General features: G+C 38.2%; 1 protein-coding gene across 1 annotated transcript in view; it reads left to right on the plus strand.

Annotated features, from left to right (window-relative positions):
- Window positions 1-24,595, plus strand: part of UMAD1 (UBAP1-MVB12-associated (UMA) domain containing 1) — a 234,945-nt gene that overhangs the window by 17,657 nt on the left and 192,693 nt on the right. Inside the window, exon 2 of the mRNA XM_059074743.2 lies at window positions 9,070-9,169. Coding sequence (XP_058930726.1) covers window positions 9,088-9,169 — 82 coding nt within the window. The 5' untranslated portion in view covers window positions 9,070-9,087. The remainder of the gene's footprint in view (window positions 1-9,069; window positions 9,170-24,595) is intronic.

Genomic DNA, 24,595 nt, shown 5'->3' on the forward strand with positions numbered 1-24,595 from the left:
TTGTTCTAGTTCTGTAAAAAATGCCAGTGGTAGTTTGCTAGGGATTGCACTGAATCTGCAGATTGCTTTGGGTAGTAGAGTCATTTTCACAATGTTGATTCTTGCAATCCAAGAACATGGTGTATCTCTCCATCTATTTGTATCATCTTTAATTTCTTTCATCAGTGTCTTATAATTTTCTGCATACAGGTCTTTTGTCTCCTTAGGTAGGTTTATTCCTAGATATTTTATTCTTTTTGTTGCATGGCAAATGGGAGTGTTTTCTTAATTTCACTCTCAGATTTTTCATCATTAGTGTATAAGATTGCCAGAGATTTCTGTGTATTAATTTTGTATCCTGCTACTTTACCAAATTCATTGATTAACTCTAGTAGTTTTCTGGTAGCATCCTTAGGATTCTCTATGTATAGTATCATGTCATCTGCAAACAGTCACAGGTATACATCTTCTTTTCCGATTTGGATTCCTTTTATCTCTTTTTCTTCTCTGATTGCTGTGGCTAGAACTTCCAAAACTATGTTGAATAGTAGTGGTGAGTGTGGGCAACCTTGTCTTGTTCCTGATCTTAGTGGAAATGGTTTCAGTTTTTCACCATTGAGAACGATGCTGGCTGTGGGTTTGTTTCTGCAGTTTTGAAATGTGAAACAATATAGTCGAGTTAACATTTTAGTCCTGGTATGACAGCCAAGTATAGTGTTTTTAAAAATTTTGAAGAAATGGGGGTATACACATCCGTTTGATGATAATTAAAGGGCTGTATTTTCATAATATAATTTGAGATGTTAGAGATCAGGATATCAATCCTTGAACTTCTATATTTTCAGTTTGAAATACCACTTATGTTTGTAATTTCAGCTACCACTTACATGCTAACAGCTCCCAAATTCCAACCTATACCTTTCATTGGAGCACTAGGTCCTATTTTTCCAACTGCATTTCACATATTACCATTTGGACCAGTCATTGTTTCCCTACATGTAAACTTGTCTGAAATGGAGTTAATATTTTTCTTCTCTTAAATTTCCTTTTCCTACTTTCTTTTTCTTATTCTTAATATCACTTTCTTTACTCCATCAGGCTTGAAAGTTCATTCGTCTTTTAGTAATTCCTTTTCATCAGTATTTTGTAGAGTTAAGAGTCACTAGGTCCTGTTTCATATTTCTGTGCACCCCTTATTTTTCATTCAAACTTCTCCCACCATAGTCTAGTCCCTTTCACTACAATGTTCTAACTTCATGGCTCCACTCTCTCAACAGTCTCTCCAGCATTTTATTTTATTTTATTTTAATTGAAATATAGTTGGTTTACAGTGTCATGTTAGTTTGAGGTATACAGCATGGTGATCCAGTTAAACATATATATATATATACACATATATATATATTTTTTTCTTTTTGATATATTTTTTATCATAGGTCATTACAAGATATTGAGTATAGTTCCCTGTGCTATACAGTAGGTCCTTGTTGGTTATCTATTTTATATACAGTAGTGTATACATGTTAATCTCAAACTCCTAATTTATCCCTTCCCTCCTTTCCCCCTTGGTAACCGTAATTTTGTTTCCTATGTCTGTGGGTCTCTTTCTGTTTTGTATATTAGTTCATTTTTATCTTTTTTTTTTTTCTGGATTCCACATGTAAGCAATATCATATGATATTTGTCTTTCTCTCTCTGGCTCACTTCACCTAGTATGATAATCACTCGGTCCAACCATGGTGTCTAGCCTATTGTTTTAAATTTAATCTTTCTGAAACACTACTTTCCTCAAGATCCTAGACTAGAAAATATTAAGTGAATCCCAGTAAGCCACTCTTGATATTCTAACATTTTCTTGACTTAGTAGCCCTTTTAATAATTTGTCTCTTCTTTTGTAGTCTTCATTTCTGTTGCTTACCTCCATGCTTCTAGTGAGGTTAATCTCTCTGCTGTCTCCTAAACACTCTCTGTTCGTTGTTCCTGGTGATCCTTCTTATAGGAGAGGCCTTTCTTCTCTTCTTGGTTTATATCTGTGCCCATCAGATGAAGTTAAACTCAAGGCTGCCTGTTTGTGAAGTATAACAGGGCTCTTCTCATTCTCATTGAGCCTTCTGGAATGTTTTATACTGTGTAATGCTGTTTTGGGTAATATAATCTTGTCTTTCAAGATTAAAACTATCAAGATTAGAATTATTAAAAGTATCAAAAGTATGGGACCATTGTCCCATACTTTTTTGGTATCTCTCGGAAGAAATTAGGAAACTTATCTAAATTTGTATTCCTTTTGTCTAACCATGCAGTTCACAGCCCACCACACAGAAGAAGAGGAGGATTAAACATGGTTCAGTATTTTAGTTTTTCAGCAGTATGAAATTTACATATTTATTGGATTTTGACATTGACACAATGTGAAGAAAAAATGTGTGTATATATATTTTTCTTATATAGTTAAGTGGCTGCTGTTTATCAGCCCCACATAGACATTTCAGTCTTTATGACATATTTATATTGTCAAACAGTCTGTTGAAATTGAAAGAAGGTGATCAAATTGAGAAAACCAGGTTACCTTAATCCTTTTGTAATGGGTAATATCACTTAAAAGGTAAGTCGTAGAATAATAGGAAAAAATAAATATATCACTTGTGCTGCCTTCCTGTAGAGCAGCAGGATCTGTGCTGCGTAGTGATCGGGGTCGCTTTCTATATGCAATCTGCGTGCCATTAAAAGTGAAGACACTGTCCTTTTATTTTTCAGTTTTGTGTGAACGCATAGAGAAAGAAGTATCTTGCTTTGTATACAAAGACTGCATTTGTAACACACACAAAGTCGTTTAAGAAATTTGAGACAATTTTATGAATAATTGTGAACTACCACATTTATATAACATCTAGAATATCAGGCTAATAATGAATTTTTAAAATAGCTTTATTGGGGTATTATCAACATATGGTGAATTGCACATGTTGAAAATGTACAATTTGATGAGTTTTTACATGTCTATATACCCTGAAACCATCACTGCAATCAAGATAATGAATATATTTATCACCCTCAAAAGTTTGCTTGTGATCCTTGGTAATTCCTTCCTCACACCCTCCCTCCCTGCACCTCCCATTCCCCAGGCAACCACTGATCTGCTTTCTGTCACCATACATTAGTTTGCATTTCCTAGAAGTGTTTTGTGGTCTGGCTTCTTTCACTCAGCTTGAATTTTGAGATTCATGCATGTCATAGCATATCTTAGGCCTTCATGCCTTTTTATTGCTGAATAGTATTATGGATATGCTACAGTTTGTTTATCCTTTTTATCTGTTGTTGGACATTTGGATTTTTTCCAGTTTGGGGCTATTACCAAAAAAGCTGTATACAAGTGTGGACATATGCTTTTATTTTTCTTAGGTAAATACTTAGAAGGAAAAGGTCTGGGTCATATGGTAGGTGTATGTTTACATTTTTAAGAAACTGCCACAGTACTATATTATTACACCTACCACAGTGTATAAGAGTTCCAGTTGCTCCACATTTTTCTCAACAGTTGGCATGGCAAGCCTTTTAAATTGTTAATATTTTAATAGGTATGTAGTGTTATCTCATTGAGATTTTAATTTTTATTTGCCTATTGACTAATGATGTTGAGCATCCTTTCATGTGACTCTTTGCCATCCACATACCTTTTTTTTTTTTTTTTTTTTGCTTTGGCTGCGCTGGGTCTTCGTTGCTGCGTGTGGGCTTTCTCTAGTTGTGGCAAGTGGGGGCTACTCTTCATTGCGGTGTGCGGGCTTCTCATTGCGGTGGCTTCTCTTGTTGCAGAACACAGGCTCTAGGTGCATGGGCTCAGTAGTTGCAGCACGTGGGCTCTAGAGCATGTAGACTCAGTAGTTGTGGCTCTCAGGCTTTAGAGCATGGGCTCAGTAGTTGTGGCGCACAGACTTAGTTGCCCCGCAGCATGTGGGATCTTCCCGGACCAGGGATCAAACCCGTGTCCCCTGCATTGGCAGGTGGACTCTTAACCTCTGGATCACCAGGGAAGACCCACATATCTTCTTTAGGAAAATGTCTGTTAATAGCTTTTGTCTGGTTCTTACTGGTTTGTTTTCTCATGATTGAATTTTAAGAATTCTTTATATATTCTAGACACACGTCCTGTATCAGATTTGTGATTTGCAAGGATTTTCTCCCAATCAGTGTCTTGGACAGTGAACTCTTCATCCCCCATCCATATGGAAGCAGTTCCAGGATTCCCATGTTTGGGGAGTAAGAGGCATTCTGGGTTGGGTCCCAGCTTAGCCAGGCAAGAGTGTTTTTGCTGGCTAATAATGGATTTTTAAGAATAAATTTTGATATTTCACCCACTTATAAAATGTAAAATTTGCCTATTGTAGACAGTTTTTAACATGTTGAAATCGTACCTAAGGAAATGAGGCTGGAACATGCTTAATAACTCCAGGCAGAAGAAGGCCACTGTCAAGGCCATGGAAGTCAGAAGCATGAGTACTCATGTCTTCCCATATACTTAGTGGGGGGCAGCAGGACTGTTCCAGGCCTCCTCCACTTTGGGGATGGAGCTCCTAAATTCCTCTTAGTTTTGCTCAGGATTGCCTCCAAAACGGGGTAGTTTCAGGTTGCTGTTTGTTCCCGTAAATATAAGTTGAGTGCTGCATTTGCAGTGCCTGGTCAGTATCTGGCCTAAGCACTTAATAAATACTCATAAAATATAAATATAAAGTAAGTGAAAGTCTGGAACGTGGATATTGTGGAATTAGCAAATATCTTCAGAACACAGAGCTAAGCAAGGCTTGGGAAAGTAGGGATTTAGAAAGACAGAAATGGAATTAATCAAATGTATTTCACTAATATTAGGAAATAATAAAGTCCAACACAAGTGTCTTGTTAAGGACTCCTTGTCTTTGGTGCTTTGTTGATGAAAAGCATTCAGTTTTGGTACCAAAAAGACTTGGTTTAAAATTCTAGCTCTGCTGTTTACTAGCCATATACATTTGCATCAATACTTAACCGACTTTGCTTCAATTCTTTCACTTACACATTGTGAATAGTTAGTTATGTGTACCTGGCGGAATGATTGTAAGATTATAGGAGATAGAGTCTATAAGGCATTTAGGTACAGTGCGTGACACGTCGTAGGAGCTCGGCAAATGTTAGTGGGGTTTTAGTTACCCCCGTTCTCTTTCCCAGTTCTAGTCTTAGGTGGGGAAAGGAAATCTGGCTTCTGGAGTGGTGACCTAACCATGCAGCTTTCTTGCTGTGGGAAGATCTTAGAATGATATTGTCGGTCCTGCTGGGATAAATTTTTATACCACCTTGTGTGTGTTTTCAATGGTACAAAAAATATCATGGTATAAAGATAATTTGATTACAGATTTTAATGTCTCAGGACATAGTCTTTTCATGCATGGAGTGATTACTGTAAAGCTATATGTATGGTTAGACTTACTTAGGTACCTAGTGGAATGAATCATGAATGTCTGCAGCAGTATAGATGGTGCAAGGGAATCCCAAGACTTGTATTGTAAAATTGGCACAGCGTTCCCATGGAAACACATCTTGAGGTGACTGTTGTAGAGGAAGGGGTTAAGGCAATGGTCAGGCTTGCAGAATAACAGGTGCGAGGGTGACTGGTACTTTCATAACCATTTTAGAGCAGTTACCAATGGATGTTTGTAGCAAACTAGTCTTTGCTGCCATTCTGAGTTCTTTTATACTGTCTCTACTACCTTTTTCCTATTCCTGACCTGTTTCTTCCATGCCTGGATGTTTCTTGACTCTTGGAACCTAAGTTCTCTCTCCTTCACGGATATGTTTGGAATTTTATAATGTTCTAAAGTGACAAACTATAATATTATGCATTGCCACATAAGTCATACTGTTGGCAACCTGCTGCAGCCTATTTAAGCCTGTATATTGTTTAAGTTTGATTTTTTTTTACATCATGAAAAACTTAAATGCTTCACTTAATTATTTGAATCATAAGTTCTCTACAAAACACTTGCATTCAAAAGGGATTCTGGCACTACAGCTGAGTTTGGTCTGGCTTTTATAACAACATATCTAAATGTTGGGGGGCTTGAGAATGACTTATCAGAACCGCTTTTGTGATTTCTGTGTTTGTTCCATTTCTGTCTTGTGGCCAGACATGAAAAGGTATTGGAAATTTGAGTCCTTCTATTAAAGACTTTTCTTTTATATGTTAGAAAGGAGCCACTTTTTAAAGGGCCTCTCTCTGTGGCCACAAAGCTCCTTCTTCTAGCACTCTAATGGCATGTGACACAGTGAACCAAGCAAGCAACATGGCCACACCTACCTCCAAGGAGGGTAGAAAACTGCAGTTCTTATATGTCTCCTGATATAAGGTGGAGAGCCAGCGAATGGCCCTAATGATTCCGTGGTCACCATATACTCAGTTCTCTTTCCCTACTGTAGGCGGAGTGACTCACCCCTCCCCAAGGGCAATAACCCAAATGGCTCCATCCAGTCATAGCATCATGCTCTAAGTTCAGCATTTCTTCATCAGGTCCAGATGTGGCACCTCTTGTTGTAGAGACTTCATGAACTAAAAAGACCAGCAGTCTGTCCCTTCTGTCCACTCTGGTAACTGGGAAAAATAACTGCCCAAACCACTGTCATCCAGAAAGGGGAGGAATGGGAGATACACAGCAGTCACCGAGTGATAGCAATTCTGGAATCCCACTGAGCAGGCATTTTGGGGGATCCCCGCCTTGGATTGGAGAATGTTCATTAATTATGTCCAGATTCTGCTTCTCAGGAGAGCCCCACCCACAGTCCCATGTTCTCCAGGCACTCCACCCAAAGTTTCTTCCTTTTCCAGTAACTTCCTTGGCTACCACCGAAGTAGGCACTGGAGAATAGACCCTCCTTGGGGTCTGAGCAGTTTTCTCTGGCAACTTCCTGTCTGCAGCATTGTTGTAAATTTCCAATAGTCAAAGTCCTCCCTTAATTCAGACTTGTCATTTTGGCAGCACAACTCTCCAAAAATTTTGTTGGTTTCTTATCTATTTGATTATAATCAGCTTCATGTATCTGTAGCCAGACCTACAATTTTTGCTAGCTGTAACTCTTAGATTTGCTATATTTCTCATCTCTTTCACCCTTAAATGTGCCCCCCCATTTATTTATTTGAAGGTATCTTTTCTCTACTAGGCTTCAGTTGGACACCGATCCCCTTCGTCTCTTTATCCTGACCCATTGTAGCCTAAGAATTTACTGAGTGCCACATTCATCCAGGCTGAGGCTTTAGTATCAGGTGTGATGGCTATGATTTGATCCTTACTCAGATTGAATTTTAATCATCTGTTGTTCCTTCAAAGGCTTTCTCTGTTTTAGTTTTAACTGTTTGGGATTGAGAAGTTAGTTGCTTCTTCCAGTCTTTTAAGTCTTTGAGTTTGAACTTTATTGTCTTACATTCCTGCTTATAAACCAACCAGTTCTTTTCTGATCTCATTTTTTCTTGCATGGGTTTCTCTTTATCTTAGTTATTTTTTTCATCTCATTCCTTGCCTTTTCATCTTTTCCTTTTGCTTTTCCATCTAGTCTTGTTTTTTTGGTGTTTTTGTTTTTGTTTTTTTTACCAGTTTCGTACAGGCCATGTCTCCTTGTACTCTCTTGAGGGTGCCAAACTATTTCCAGACTTTTCTTTTGGCTTCATCACTATATCCAGTAAGCTCAGCCTTTGAGGATTTCAGAGGTGATTCCTTTCCCTTTACTGAAATATTTTCTTTTTCACATGGCTTGTGTTTTTCTTCTCCATTTTTTATTCTTTTAAAAAGTGAAACCTGCCAGATGTGCTTTCTGTCAACAAATTGGCTCTTTTACCATCAACCCAGGGCAGGTTGACCTACACAAATCCTGGTGCAATTCTCAGTTTCTAGAAGCATCTTGCTCAGATAAAATCTTTATTTATCCTCCCTGCTTGATTTTCTGGTGGGTGGAATATATGAAACTGAAATGTGGGGCACTTGTGGCCACCAGGAACTTTTCTTTGCTGTCTCTTACATTGCTTTGCTTATAGCAACTCAGAACGTGACATGTCCTCCCAAGTTTCCTTCAACTTCCTTCCCAGTTTTCTAAGAGTTGCTGCCCTGCCTGAGTGTACAAAGCTGAATGTACAAAGATGGGAGGACACAGAGAAGAGAGGGGTGTGTGTGTGTGTGTGTGTGTGTGTGTGTGTTGGGGGTAGTGCACAATAATCTCACCAACACAGATATTTACATTTATGGGAATTTACATTTGGCTACAGTTTTACAATGAATACAGTCCTTGAGTGTCTGAATCAGATAACCAACTCTAGAGGGTGTTTGTAGTGCCTTCTTTTCTTTTTTCAGGTGGCCTTAGTTTCATGAAGCTTAAGGTAGTTATGGCATGACAAGAAACCTGGACAGGATTTGTTTTTTTTTTTTCCCCTTTCCTCAGTCCAGTGTCCAATTTATGGCTAGTGAGATCCTTCCAGATTCTGGTGTTATCTGTTGACTTTAGTTTTACTTGTAGTGATTTCTTGTGTTATTTCCTGCATGTTCAGAAATCGAGAGAGGATGAACACAGTATTTCAAACTGGAAGTCCATGCTCCTTAATTTCTGGTTTTGTCTTCTGACACCTAGAGAGGGCTTGTGTTCTTAAGTTTGGGAATAGAATTCCTAAAAGTAATTATTGTGATATCTTTATATTTGGCTTTTAAAATTTATTTGGCTGCGTCAAGTCTTAGTTGCAGCACTTGAAATCTTTCAATGCAGTGAGAGGGCTCTTTCTTCTCTCCAGTTGTGATGTGCAGGCTCCAGAGCACACGGGCTCAATAGTTGCAGCACGCAGGCTCTCTAGCTGTTGGTGCATGGACTCTAGAGCACGTGGGCTCAGTAGTTGCGGTGCACAGGCTTAATTGCCCTGCAGCATGTGGGATCTTAGTTCCCTGACTAGGGATCGAACCCATGTCCCCTGCATTGGAGGGCGGATTCTTAACCACTGGACCACCAGGGAAGTCCCTGTATTTGGCTTTTTACTAAGAAGGGTAAGAGTTTTACGGTTTCATCTGAATTTGATATTATATAGTGTTTCTATTTCAGGTAACAGAGGAAGCAGCAATGTTTCACTTCTTCAGAAAGCCTCCAGAATCTAAAAAGCCCTTGGTACCAGAGACAGAAGCAGATGGATTTGTCCTTTTAGGTGAGTCTTTTTAGGAAACAATATCATAATTAGGTGAATTATTTTTCCTTTAAAAGATTACTTGAAAAGTATATAATTGATTTTAAACATTTTCCTATTAATTCCAGAGTTAGTTTATGTATATGCAATCTATAAAAATATAGGTCATCAGTCACTTAAAATATTGTCATCAAGTCAGACTCTTCTTATACAGTACATTGGTTTGGATGTGTCCTTCAAATTCAATTTATAAAATCATCCTATTTTTTCTATCCAATAAGCTAGTCAACCTTTTTAATTATGAAAAAGCAGAAGTCTTGATGAAACCTTGATAAATTCAAATTCTGGTTTATAAATAGCACCAAGCCTTGCTTCTTAAATTAGCATCAAAAATTAAATCAGGCATCCAATAAATAGTTGCTGAATGAGGTACATTTATTTCTTTTATTGAAGTATATTTGACTTACAATATTGTAATAACTTTCAGGTGTACAGCATGGTGATTCAATATTTTTATAGACTATACTCCATTCAAAGTTATTACAAGATAATGGCTATAATTCCCTGTGCTGTACAGTATGTGCTTATTGCTTATCTCTTTTATATATAGTAGTTTGTATCTCTGAATCCCATACCCCTAATTTGCCTCTTCCCTTCTCTTTACTTTTTGGTAACCACTAGTTTGTTTTTTGTATCTGTGAGTCTGTTTTGCATATACATTCATTTGTATTATTTTTTAGATTCCACATGTAAGTGATGTACAGTATATGTTTTTCTCTGTCTGCCTTATTTCACTAAGCATAATACTCTCCAGGTCCATACATGTTGCAAGTAGCAGAATTTCATTCTTTTTTTATGGCTGAGTAATAGTCCTTTGTGTGTGTGTGTGTGTGTGTATGTATGTATATATATGTGTGTGTGTGTGTATGTGTGTGTGTGTGTGTATATATATATGTATGTATATATATACTTCATGTTCTTAGTCCAGTCATCTGTCAATGGGCACTTGGGTTGTTTCTGTGTCTTGGCTATTAAATAGTGCTGCTTTGAGCTTTGGGGTACATGTATCTTTTTGAATTCGTGTTTTCATTTTTTTCCGTGTATATAACCAGGAGTGGGATTGCTGGATCATATGATAGATCTATTTTTAGTTTTTTGGGGAACCTCCATACTGTTTTCCATAGTGGCTACACCAATTTACATTCCCAGCAACAGTGTTGAAGTACACTTTCAAATCTAAATATGTTAAATAGTGTCTCCTAAATGTTAAGACTAGTTTATTTTCTATTATAAAATTAATACCTGCTAGTTATTAAGATTTTAGTGGCTTTAAAAAATATTTCTTTCAACCAAATACTATGCTCTTCTCAAGGGGAATTCTGAAAAATAACATTTCCTTCATGTCATTGTGTCTTTCCCCCAAGGGAGAGATTTGCAGTCTTTAGATAGTTCTTCCCAGCAGTTCTCTACCAACAGGGTGGTGAGGAGGAACCAAAACCCAGAGTCCCCTTGTGAAACGCATCCTCTTCTACTCTGGATTTCCTCCCGCCAAATTCAGCTCCTTCTCTGAGAGGATTTGCATAAACTCATAGAGTGTTTGCTTCTGGTGATGTTTCTCAGGTATCTCCCTTTCCAGATTCTGGTTTCCTGTCTCTTCTGTCTTTATCTTGGCTCAGTCATCCCAGAGTCCCCTGGCATTGGCAAATGGTCTGCGTGTCTTGAGGAGTAGAAGATGGCTCCTTGGGTTTACGGGTAATCCTGAACCTTCGGCTTAGGCTCTCTTGGCCTCTGACCCCACACATTCAGAGGGTGGGTGGGTAGGGCTCTGCCTCTTCAGCCCTTCCCTTTAGGATCTGGTCTCTCACAGTAAGGATGCAAGGATTTTACCCCTCTGGCCCTCTTCTGTTTCTTGTCCTTAATCTCTGAGAGACCGGAAGAGAGTTTTTCTCATGGCTGAATGTTACCATAGAATATCCCACCTTTTCCACAGTCAAATTCTGGCAGGCCTGTGTGTTTTTCTGTATCTGCTTCCTGTGGCCTGGGACAGGGGCAGTAGCTAGAGTGGTCAGAGTTATTTTCTCTCTGACCAGATCCTCTACGTCTGAGGTAAAGTAGTGGGGCATAGTCTGACCAGGGTTGGTGGCTTTTCTGGGGAGCCTCCTGGCTGGGATAAAGTGGGGTACCATGGGCACAACTGCTTCTCTGGCCCTTCTTACAGTGTCAGGAAATTGTGCCTTGCATTCTAAGTCAGAACTGGCTCTGTCAACCCCAACTTCTGTTTCAAAAGCTGTCAGCGTTGCTTCCCTTTTACCTGCTAAATTAGCCCCACTAACCAAAAAACTTCAGGGATGCCTCTAGTCTCCTGTATAGTTAGTTTCTGCCTCTTCAGGAGTTTCACAATAAATTCTTTTCTCAGAAATTTGCTTCAGCAAAGCCTGATTTTCCAAACTCTGTTCTGTATTCTTCATTTTAGAACACCTCTGTAATCTCAACACATATGCAGAGAACTGTGCTCTTTTCTGTTGTTTTCATGATTAGAAATCCACCTTATTCTCTTTTTTATTAAATAGGCATTTAAAGGCTGTGAGTCTAGTGCACTGACATGTCTGAGAGCACATACAGCTTCTACAGCTGGACTTCGTGAACTCTCGATACGTCTTCTTCACCTCTCTGGCTCTGTGGCCTGCCACTTTGCAGCATTACAGAGACAACTTTTAACCACAACTGAAAAAAACCCTGGTGCTGCTGTCTCTAAAATCTCCTTCAATGTCTGGTAGCTTGTAACTTGAAGATGTTTCACTGCCTTTCTTATAACTAGCCCAACAGGGGCCCCGTTCCCATGGTATTCTGCCTTAGCCGGTGAAGCTTCTGTTACAGACCTTTCCTTCCTAGGAAAGACTAGTTTAAGAAGTGGTCTTTAACTGAGCCTCAGAAGACAGAAATGTCCAAATTTGCTAATGCTTGAGGGAATTTCTAGCAATTAATTACTCTCATATGCTTTCATGTCCCACCTGCTCCATCTGATATATCTAAGCTATAATGGTGCATTTTCCCAAAAGCCTGACATGCTGTATTTTCAGGAAGTTTTCCTAGGGCCATCTTAGACTAAGCGGGATTGGTGTTGACTCCTGTACCACAGTCTTGCGGTTGGGAAATCATGGTGAGGCATCACTTACCTCCCAGTCCCAGGATTGTGATTTAATTTCAGGTGCCGCTGGTAGTGCACCCTCATTCAGATGATCCAAGCAAGAGCAGACTCCCAAATGTTGGCTGAAGGCTTCTGGTCCTTCAGCTGCCATGTCTGCTGATGCTTGTCTCTGTTTAGTGTTATTTTTTCCCAGGTGCAAAGCTCTACTGCCCTCTACCATTTTCCGTGAAAAATCCTTGTGTACCTACTATTCTGTGATCTTAGTTACTCTCTTGAAGTTTTGATGCTGTCAGTCAGCATCATGTCTGGGTTCTCACTTCCTCTGTTCTCCTCTTTTCATCAGTAACACCATCTCCCTTCTTTCTCAGGAGCACCGCAGAGACTCTACAGTGAGTTGCAGGTATATAATGCTGACTCGAGCCAGACCCCTTAGGTTTATATCCTGGCTCTACAGTTTACTGGAGTTTCCATTGTAGGGGAGGCAAAACTTTACCTCTCGCCTCTTAGGGTCTCTGGCTGGGCCTGAGAATTAAGTAGACATAGGACAGATGAAAAGAAGAAAAGCATATGGATTTTTACATGTACATGGGGGCCCCCACAGGAGAATGAAGACCCAAAGATGTGGCCACACCTAGGTTCTCATATACCAGGTTGAGCAAAGAGGTAGTTGTGGAAAATATGTGGGGATACTAAAGGAAGATGAGGGTTATTTTAACAGTCTCTGATTTTGTGGAGTTCTCTTGCCCCTGACTCTCCATCTTTGGTGGTAAGAATGTTTCTTTCCTCCTGGCATTCTCCATAGGTTTCTTTTCTTTTCTTTTTTTAAAAAAATCTCCTGCTTTCAGGAAGAAAAGGGGAGGTCAGAGTGCCCTTTTTGCACCTGCTATTTTTCAAATGCCTTTGGCCCAAAATAGTTCTTATGCCAAAGTGGCATTTTGGGTTGGTATATCTGCTACCCTTATCATTTGGGGAAGCTATGAAACCTCCTGGGTAACATTTAGCTTATCTAGAAAATGAGCATGATAACAGTACCAACCCAATAGGGTTATTGAGGTGATTAAATGACTTAATGTGTGTAATGTGCTAAGAACAACCATGTGAGTGAAGTGGTTGTGTTATCTCCACATACAGGGGAGGACTAAAAAGCTAGAGCTAGTTCCTCTAGCTTACATAGAACAGATCTGGAGTTAGCCCAGGCATTCTGACTTCAGAGCCTATCCTATTAACCACTAAGCTATCCATCGCCTTTTTTTTTTTTTTAATAAATTTATTTATTTTTTGTCTGCATTGGGTCTTCGTTGCTGCAGGAGGACTTTCTTTAGTTGCAGTGAGCGGGGGCTACTTTTCGTTGCGGTGCGCGGGCTTCTCATTGCGGTGGCTTCTCTTGTTGCGGAGCACGGGGCTCTAGGCGCACAGGCTTCGGTAGTTGTGGCGCGTGGGCTCAGTAGTTGTGGCTTGCGGGCTCTAGAGCACAGGCTCAGTAGTCATGTGCACAGGCTTAGTTGCTCCGTGACCTGTGGGATCTTCCTGGCCCAGAGCTCAACCCTGTGTTCCCTGCATTGGCAGGCGGATTCTTAACCACTGCGCCAACAGGGAAGCCCTCCATCACTTTAAAAAAAAAACAGGTCATATTATCATTTTAAAATTTAAGGCATTAGTGACATTTTAAGCTCTTTTTAAAACATTTAAATTGTGTTCATTAATTTTTAAAAGACAAAGTGCTGTGCTTTTTTATTTTTTTACTAAAAGAGGGTTGGTTGTATTATTGTTCATAAAGTTTGGCTTTAATTTTGGCTGCCCCAAGCTTTTCACTATTTAATATTTTAAATATTTAAAACTATTGCATAAAACTCTAATCTCCTGGGCTTCCCTGGTGGCGCAGTAGTTGAGAATCCGCCTGCTGATGCAGGGGACACGGGTTCGTGCCCCGGTCCGGGAAGATCCCACATGCCGCGGAGCGGCTGGGCCCGTGAGCCATGGCCGCTGGGCCTGCGCGTCTGGAGCCTGCGCTCCGCAACGGGAGAGGCCACAACAGTGAGAGGCCCGCGTACCACACACACACACAAAAAACAAACCTCTAATCTCCTTAATGAAGTTGAGGTTGGAAGATGGTATATAGTCAGCCCTCTATATCAACAGATTCTGCATCTGTGGATTCAACCAACTGCATATTGAAAATATTGAAAACAAAAAAAACCCAGAATGTTCCACAAAAAGCAAAACTTGAATTTGCCATATGCCTAGCAACTATTTACATAGCATTTACATTGTATTAGGTATGATAAGTAATCTAGAGATGACTTAAAGTATACAGGAGGATATGCATAGGTTACATGCACATATATGCCGTTTTATATAAGGGACTTGAGCCGCTGCAGATTTTAGTATTGGGGTACTACAGAAACCTAAGGACAACTATACATTGTTTAATTAGTAAAATATCCTTCAGCAGTTAAGGCCTTAACTGAACTGACTGATAAAAGTCAGGATAAGTTATTAGGAATATAGTTAATTATCTTAAAAAACAGGATGGTAACCTCTTTTTTTAAAGAAACTGATTTGTTGTAAGTTGCTTTTTCTTATCATATGGTTCGATATTGACACATATAATACCTGCTTAGTCTCAGAGCATACTGTGTAAAATATTTTGAAAAGTACCAAGTAGGTCAAATGGTAGATATGAAATACTTTTATTAACATGACCCCATACTTTGACATGTGTGTTTTGGTTATCATGTATCCACATAGCTTTCTTGGTTCTTATGTACAATAGATACATTGCAGGAAAATAAGTGTATATAAGTGTTTTTGTGTGTTTATTAACTTCTAAATGATACAACTAAGTAAAGACTTAGATTATATTTATACCAACAACTTCTTTATCAATATGGATTGTATAGAATCTGTTAGATTATCATTTTACTTGGCCTTTATAACGTATTTCTAAAAAGGTTAAATAATGTTGTTAAAAATATAAATTATTTTTCCCACCTTGAGAATACCTCTTCCTCTAGGCAAGCCTTCGTGCTTAACACAAATAAGTTTTAGGTCACAGTTATTAGATGGCATTGCTGAGTTGCTGAAGTCAACACCCCATGACTTGAAATTGAGGGTCCAGGCAGAGCCTGGTTACATTTATTGGTAATAGGGATATCTGGGCTGCTTGTACACATTTAGCTCACTTATGGACAGAAAGCTTTTTCCCTGTAAAGGTTTGCAAAGCTTTTAGCCTTTGTAAAATGTTGAACGTGCTGAATAATAATAAGGAAAAAAAAAAGCCTTGTAGAAAAACATCCTTTCCCTTGTAACTAGTCTCTAGTCTCATAAGAAGGTACTATTCGTTCATTCAGTAATGAAGTTGTAGTAATCCTCTAGGGTACTCATTTTACACAAAAACAAATTGCAGTTTTCATTTGCATCACTGGGTGGCGATTTTTCTTAGTCTTACACTACTGTTTAAAACCCCAGCAAGGCTGGTACTATTTGTAATTACCAGGGTTTTCTTCTGTTATGACATGTTTAATTGTACTTTTAAGACATTATCTTTAGGTTGATTACAAATTTCCTACTGTAGTATGCAACCTCATAGTTATTTTAAATTAGGAAAAAGGGTATCTGTTGCCTAGGTGTTGGCATATAACTCTTTCCAAAACTAAGAGAAAGGCATGAATTAGCTTATTATATTACAGCAAAAAAAAAAAAAAAAAGAAAGAAAGAAAGAAAGAAAAAAAGGAAAAATAACCGCGACCGGAATATTCCATGGAAAATAAAATGAAAAAGAATAATTTGGATTACTTTTGTGTGTTCACTAACATTGGTGACCAGATACTGAATATAACTCTGATGCAGGCAGAATGAAATTGGACAGACACTATTATATAGATTAAAGGAATTGGGTTATAGTACAGCTGAAGTTTATTGTGTTTTTCAGAATATGCACATGCCTCTTAAAGTAGGGCATAAGAACTCGTTTCCATTAAGCTAATTATTTTGTAAAACTGATTGACTTTAGAATCAGAATTTAGTAACTCACAGCGGCTTGGATTTCATCTTTTAAGTATTGATATTGAAATATGTACTTTAGTCTCACCTTCTGTTTTCCAGTTTAAATGATAAATGAGATTTTGGGAAGTAGTTATTTTTAAGATTGTCTCCTACTGAATTCCTCATCGTGGATATCAGTCAAACCATGTATACACATTAAAGTTAAACTATCACATTTTTAAATGGAACTTTTTAGATAATCTCTTCATCTCTGTATTCTTTCCTTTATTTAAAAGTGGAAATCTAGCTGTGTATAATAAAAATTTACATAAGGGACAGTAAGTCAGTTTGATTCTGACTAGGACTGAAGGCTTTAATTAAAACAACAATCACAAAAAGTAAACAGATTTTCACCATGTGCTTTCTATTTTTACTCCCCATTCTTACAACAGAAGTATAATGAATCTTTAAAAAATGGTGTTTATGGATTAAAAAAGCAACTGACCCTATTAATAACTCTTTACCCATGTATTGTGATATCCAGAAAAACTCAAATTGCAGTGAATTTACTTGGCAATCTTTGTGTTTTTACCCTTGACCTTTCAGTTCTAAAGGAGGTATGCCAGGATTTTTCAACTAACTTCATGCAGCTGTTTATTTTCCCAATAAGAAATGTGAAGTCATGTGTCTAATGGATAGAATTAACAGAATTTTCACATTCGTTGATTCCTAATTCTGGTTCACCTGTTAATCTAGCAGCATTCAGAGGTGAAACCATTAAGGCCCGGGTGTTCTGTGTGGGGTGTACCACCCTGCCTTGTCTCCTTAAGGGTGCAGGGTGAGAGGGAGCTTCATGGGGCAGGGGAGAGGTGTCCACTGTGCTGAGAAGCAGAACTGAGCCCTGTGTTGCACACAATTAGTTGTGAGGAAGTCACTCATTCTTTATTGGGGCTCAGTGGACTCAGCCGACTCAAATGTAAATTAGGGATCTGTCTCCCTAACTCAGTGGATCTAACCTTCTTGTGATTTAGGGGGCACTTTGAAGATATACTGGTGCTGGGGCCTCATCCCTACATTCTGATTAGACAGGCCTGGGGTTTGGCCCAGACACTGGTATTTTTTTCCCAAAGTTCCCCAGATAGTTCTTGTGTACATGCAGGGCTGAGAACCACTGCAGTTCACTCTCTATAATTTAGTAATTGTATACCATCAAATAACGTGTTAAGACACTTTGAAAAAGACCTCACAAAAATACAAAGTTACAGTTTCTCTTCCACTGCAGTTGAGACATAAACAAATAAACAAAAAAGCAAATAAAACCACAAAATTTCTAGGTTGAACATACTTCCTTTCAAACATTAAATAAAGAGCAGAAAGCTTCAGAATTCTAAGGAATGAAATCTTATTTCTTAAAGTAATATATTTGGAAACTTAGAAAAAATTTTGTAATCAATGAAGCAGTTGAGAAGCATTTTGTTAATTATATAAATATGAATTCCAAGTGGCTTATGACTCTTTTTGTCTTTAGCCATAAGGCATCTAGAGTGACTTTAGGTAAAATTATTTGACAGATTAATACCTGTAAACTCTTCTGAGCAATTTTGAGGTATGTTTTCTTTGAACTAAAACCATCAGGCAGTCAGATTTTTAGTACACCTCTTTGGGAGTAGTTGACTGGTTTACTGTGGTACTGTTTCCTAGAAGGCACTTCTTCAGTACAATATCAGTAGGGAAAAAAAATTTAAGTGTGCACACCATATTCCATAAATGGGTTTCCTATAGTATTTACTCAGAGGCTTTCGTAATGTTATATCTTTCACATCTGAGACTATTTAACAGAAAAATTGTGATGAATAGCTTTTATATTTTGACTTACAGTCTCTTCTTATTTCATTCTGTTGAGGAAATAAATAATGAGGATGAGACTCTAAGTAGAGTGTACAGTATGAGCTTTGCAATTTCTACTAGTATTTCAGATAGAATAGGAAGACCTAAATATTGTCTTCCTAGTAATCTTAATAATACTACAATATTCTTTTATATTTAAGTGGTTGTCTTATTCAGTATCTGTTTTATCCCACTGAATGCAACCAAAACATATTATGAAGGGAAGAGTTCTTATTGAGGTCACAGTAATCTTTCCAAAGGTGGATTTATGAAAATGTGACTTCTTTCATTATATCATGATAGAATTATGGTGTTACCTCATAATAGCAAACTAATCCTTTAGTAAACTAATCCAGAAGAAAAACATCTTAAACTAGTGTAAGATGGTCTTATTGTAGTAATCATCAACATTCTTGAGCACTTTCTCTGTCTCGGGCACTCTGCTCCTTGTAGAAATGCTGCAGATTTCTGGGCCTGACCCATACCTAATAAAACAGAATCTTTGAAACTATAGCGTAAGAATCAGCATTTTTTAAAAAAGCAATGCAGGTGATTTTTATGCATGCTGATATTTGAGAATTGTTGGAATAATTCTCTTATAAGGTGTGGTAGGGGAACAAAATATTTTCAGGCAGTGGGACAGACTGTGTAAAGTATGTAGATTCAGAGGAATTTGGGACATATTCAGGGCCAGTAAAAAGTTCTTCAGGAGAGAGAGGATATGTCAGGGCCACTGATGAGGAATGAGTCTAGAACGGTGATTTTCAGTGGGCCTGTGTGCCATTCCGAGATATTAGAATTTTATCCTATTTGCAGTATTGACCTATCAGATATCTGACCATTTCAAAACAGTGAAGTAGTATTTTGGTTTTTATTTTATTGGAAATTTATTAATTGAAAAAAAATGGAGATAATTTAACAATTTCATCCAGTTGAGAATTATTTGTTAATGAAAACAGTGATCATCTCCTGAATGTATCACTGAAAAGGTGTGCCTGTATATTCATACTTGATGGACAGGATATGACAGAGAAACAACACACAGTTGAACTGTATGGGGCCATTGTGCTGCAAGTCATTCTGTCAGACACCTCAAGTTTCACCTTTTCCACCTTTTAGTTTCAACATGATATAGGGGCAGAAACTACTAGCTGTCCTTCAATATCTGTTTATCTTTCTTTTTTAGTTAATAGCATTTTTATCTTGCCATGTGGCCATTTCGCAGTTAGACGTGGAATTTTGATGAAGTTTCTGGCCAGTGTGATATAAGAAGAAACGTTGTATTGCAGGTTTTAGGGAACCTTTTAAAAAGAGCTGGTATGGGCTTCCCTGGTGGCACGGTGGTTGGGGGTACGCCTGCTGATGCTGGGGATGCGGGTTCACGCCCTGGTCCGGGAGGATCCCGCATGCCGCGGTGCGGCTGGGCCCGTGAGCCACGGCCGCTGAGCCTGCGCGTCCGGAGCCTGTGCTCCGCAACGGGAGAGGCCACAGCAGTGAGAGACCCGCGTACCGCAAAAACAAACAAACAAACAAAAAACAGCTGGTATGTACCTTCCACCTCTCCCCTGTCGCTAACTTTGATCACGCTGGAGTGTGGATGTGATGATTTGGTAGAGGACTAGCCGCCATCTTGGACCATGAGGGCTAGACTGCATCGTGAGGGTAACTGAAGAATAAGCTGGGAAGAGCCTGGGTCCTTAAAGACTGTGGAGTTGCCACAACAGGCCTGTGATGTGAGAACTCCCTTATGTGAGACAGGAGCAAACTTCTGTTCTGTGGGAGTCACTGCTCTACTGATATTTTGTTATTTGCGGATGAACCAAACCCTAACTAATGTACGTGCTGAAATGGAAATCATATATGGATTCTAAGTTCCATCATTTTCTTGCTGTGTGATCAAGCAGGCTACTTAGCATTTCAGCCTCATTTTCCTTACATATAAAAAGTTAATAGCATTATGGATTCCTCATTACATTTTAAAGAAGAAGAATGAGAGGGAACTTTACACAGACTTCTTCATAGACAGAAGTGAGTACTAAGAAGTTTTAATTCACTTGCTAATTCTGATCAGCTCAGTGAAATGCTTGGGCGAATGATTCTGAGCCAGCCTCTAGGTTTAGCTGGAGAGAATGTTGTGATCCTTAGTTTATGTTGTAGGCAAGGGAACGGTAAGTTCCCTATGAGTGCCCAGTATAGGTCTTTCCTCCACTTCCACTGGAAGGCCACTGCGTGCTTCTGCAGTGAGTGCACCAGAAAGTTCATTCATATCCACTAAAAGCTGAAATGTCTAAAGTGTGCATTAACTAGTGGAACGTTATTAAAGAATTGAGAATTGCTGCTACACTCTAGTTATCAGTTAAGTTAGAAACTGATTCATTCCCTACAATTGGTATTTCCATCAAAAATGGCGTATACTTTTATGGCTGTACATGTGTGTGTATTTTTGTGTGTGTGTGTGTGTGTGATATTTTTAATGAAATGTATTAAGTATACTGTACTGAAGCCTTACGTCATAGTATTAATGACTTAAAGATGTCATTGTTCTGAGATTTTTCAGTATTCTAAGTCAAATAGCTCAGCTCTAAACTTAGGGAATGACTTATTTTTATTTCTGGCATCTATTATTTCCTGATGCACAAGCTGAAAATATGCTTGGCAGCACCAAAGGAAAACTGTAACCCTTAAAATAGTTTGTTGATGGGTTGCTTACTTAAAGGAATTGATAACTGTGAAAACCAATGAGCGTCCTAGTTGCTATCACTATCTTAGGGGTTGTTAGCCATGATGAGTTTGAGAGCCTGAGGGGAGTGATCTATAAGCCTCCCTAAATTATAGGCAAAATATTGTATTTGCGTTTTTGGGTGAGAAGGGTCTCTGAATTTCATCAGATTCTCAAAGATCTGTGACCCTAAAAAGGTTAAATAACCACTTTTCTAGATGTTGCTATGTAAACTGATGTTTACTAGCCACTTGGGCTATGGGATTGTAGGGTATTTTTATTTAAATGTCAGAGATAGCATAGTCATTGTCAGAGGCAGGTTACACACCATTGGCCACTTTTACTAGTTTGGCTTCAGAAAATAGAATGACTTTTGAGCAGCTAAATAAAAATTAGGGAAGAATTACCACTAGGTAAGATACACAGCAGATGAGTGACGTCTGTAAGGAGGTTACAGTCTACATCACAAGAGATACAAAAATAGAAGTGAAGTAACAGTACAAAACAATAACATCAAACACTTAAGATATTTGATAGAATGACTTGTACTGTGATGGTCCCAGACAGTTCATTAGTTTGACATTGTTCCTCTGTCTTATGGTATCAACCTGGTGTGAGTATACTTGCATACTTTTCCAGTGGTGCATTCAGGACATGGTGGTGCAGTTAGTTTTTTCATTAAAAAAACTAAAAATAGGCAGATGATAATGGATATGTATAGATCCCAAACTGTGGTTGGGGCACCTTTTTACTTGTTATATTAAACATGTGATCAGTAATTAGGAATGATGGTTTGCTCTTGGTTTGCCTCTGCATGGACCTCTCAGTGTTCTAACCAGGATATTTTTCTGCTCCCAGGCCCAGGGCCCAGTGTTTCCTGTGTGCAGAGCGCCCAGCCTGCTTCACTTTGTCCATACCCTCTTGCAGTCAGATCCCACATGAAATTTTGTCTTTCGCTGTCTACAGTTTCTAGATAGCTCTGTCTTTGATCTCATAGTGTACATTTTCTCCTATCATTTATTTGCTTCTTAATCACATAGTACGTTGTAGCAGCTGCTAGGTTATTGTTTTGTAATGTTATTTAAACTTTTTAAAAATGTTTTGCCACTTGGATGGTAACCTTACGGATCGCTCGTCTGCTGTGTATCTTACGTAATAATCAGCACAAGGACTTCCATAACGTATATCCTTCATCCACTGATTGTTAACAGGTTTTGGAATGACTTCTAAATCATTTACTCTTTGGTTAGAAAACTTGGTAGTGTCTCCTGTTAAGGTGTTTTTCCAGTGAAAATATATCTGTGTTTAACTTATGTCACCCTTCACCTGGACTTAAACTATACAGATTTTAGTTATTATATTACTGCAAACTGAATTAAGCATTGGAGCAGATTTGCCTACCCCAAATGCATTCTCCCTCCTTCCACACTTCAAAGTATTCACCTTCCACTGCATGATTACATGATTCAAGAGATCTGGCTTTCCTCCTAGCCGTGGGAGGGCAGTTCTGATTTGTCTCAACCAGTCAGGGTGGCCCAGTCCACCTTGCCAGCAGTTAGTTTCAGAATGGGCACCTGTGACAATTCTGACTAATTGGACATGAAGGGCTCATAGGCAGATACTGCAGAGACAGCCACCCCTTCCCTGGCAGCTGTTTTATCTGGATGAAATGCCTGATGAGGTTACATCCACTGTTGCTATCTTTGCTGAGGGGAGGTAACCTAAGACAGACGGAACATGTTGAAGATGGCAGAATAAAATGAGGAAGCAGCGTGGTCCATGATGACACTGCTGAACTGATAGATTTACTAGCCTGGGAACTGTTGACCTCTGGGCTTCTTGTTAGGTGAGATAATAAGTTCCTTGGTTAAAGTTTAAGCCACTTTTAGATAGACTTCTGTTACTTGCTGCTGAAAATGTCTGGACTGATGTTTGACAAGGGTGCTTGTAATGCTACATCCTCCTGGATAATATTTTTTGGTAGAGCCCCTCTTAGTGTTGTTTATTGTTCAGACTTCATCAGACTTCATTTTATATATATATATATATATATATATATATATATATATATATATATATATTTCTTCAATTGATGTATATATAGGCAAAGTTTATGTCTAACAAATAACTCACTGTTTTTAACAAAACAGTGTGTGAAAATAATCTTGAGCAACATTTCAAATGAAATGACTAGATTGCCAGGGTCATATGTAAACATTTCGAAAGGCCCGTCTAGCGGCAGCAGAAGATATACATCTCAGATATTGCTGGTGCCAAGGGAGGCCAGGCTTCCGCTACAAAGCAACTGGTGAACAACTATTAATTGTTTGGTGATCAGGGAAGGAGTTTAACATAGTAACATCGTTATTTGCTGCTTATATCAATACATAGGCATTTTATTGTGTTTTAGTTATACTTTAAGAAATTGGTTGGTCTGTTTAGATTGATGTGTCACACATTGTCATTTGTCCTATCTGAAGTAATGAGGGATAGGTTCCCTGGTACATTTTCCTACATATCCAGTTTTCAGGAATGGGTTACTGACATTACGTAGGCAGTTCCTTTCTAATATGAACCAGGTATTTTATTGTCAGCAGTCCTGCTAATGAGAATATGGTCTTAAGCTTATTGTAATATTGACTTACAGCAACTCACGTATATGACTCATATCTTTATGTGTTACAGATTTAGAAATGTACCATTTTCAAAAATGCTGAAGGCAATAAGTGAAATCATAATCCTTTTTATAAACATGGAAAATTGGGAGAAAAATTAAAATGTCTGTTTCCTTTTATCATCCCCAATAGTTCTAAAGTCATTTTTTAAAGTTTAAAACCAATACCCATTATATTTTTACTTGAATTGAACATTAGTTATACTCAATACATCAGTTTTTAAACCAGAGTTTTTAAAGGCAATGGTAAAAATTTCATTAATCTTATTTTTAAATGTTTACATTTTAAAATTATAAATTGCAGTACCATTTATAATTTACGACATTCTGCTATTAAAGTGTGGGAGTGAGGCAGCATATAATTTTTAGGGCTGGAAGGAGATCTTAGGGATAATTCTAAATAGCCTCATATGTAAATATTTATAATTGAAAGTTGTATATTCAGAATACCTTAAATTATGTATATTCTTTTGCTTAAGGAAAGAAAGGAAGGTAAATAGAGTATAGAATCTGCCTTATATAAAATACCAAATTATGATATGAACCAATTATGATAAAAGCATTCCCTTCACAGTGAGATGTAAGTGCCTTTCTACCCTGTGGGCATCTTTTTATTACTAAAGTTGGGTTAAATTTACCACCACAAAAATTCAGTTATGATTTCTACCTGTTATGAAAATATGCTAATGCGTCCAAATATATTTTAGTATTCTCAGTTCAGATATACTTAAACATTTTCCATTCCCTAAAGGAGTGCAGCTCCTTTTAGGTCTCCAAGGTTACAGGACCTTGAAGCGTGTGGGAGCTCATCATGGTACAAACCTGTATTTCTCAAGTTGTGTTCCTCGTGAACCTTCCTGGAACTGGGCAGAGGTGTTACACTGCCCAAACGGGATAATGGTGGTCTTTTCACAGTTATTCGGAAAAAAGAAGCTGATGGAATTTTAGGGTTTTCATTCTGAAATTTTTCTTAAATTGGAGAGAGAGCCAACATTAAGTTTAAAAGCAGGTATTAGGCAGATAACTTGTATGAAT

Source organism: Kogia breviceps, chromosome 9, assembly GCF_026419965.1.
Source record: "Kogia breviceps isolate mKogBre1 chromosome 9, mKogBre1 haplotype 1, whole genome shotgun sequence".
Classification (NCBI taxonomy): domain Eukaryota; kingdom Metazoa; phylum Chordata; class Mammalia; order Artiodactyla; family Physeteridae; genus Kogia; species Kogia breviceps.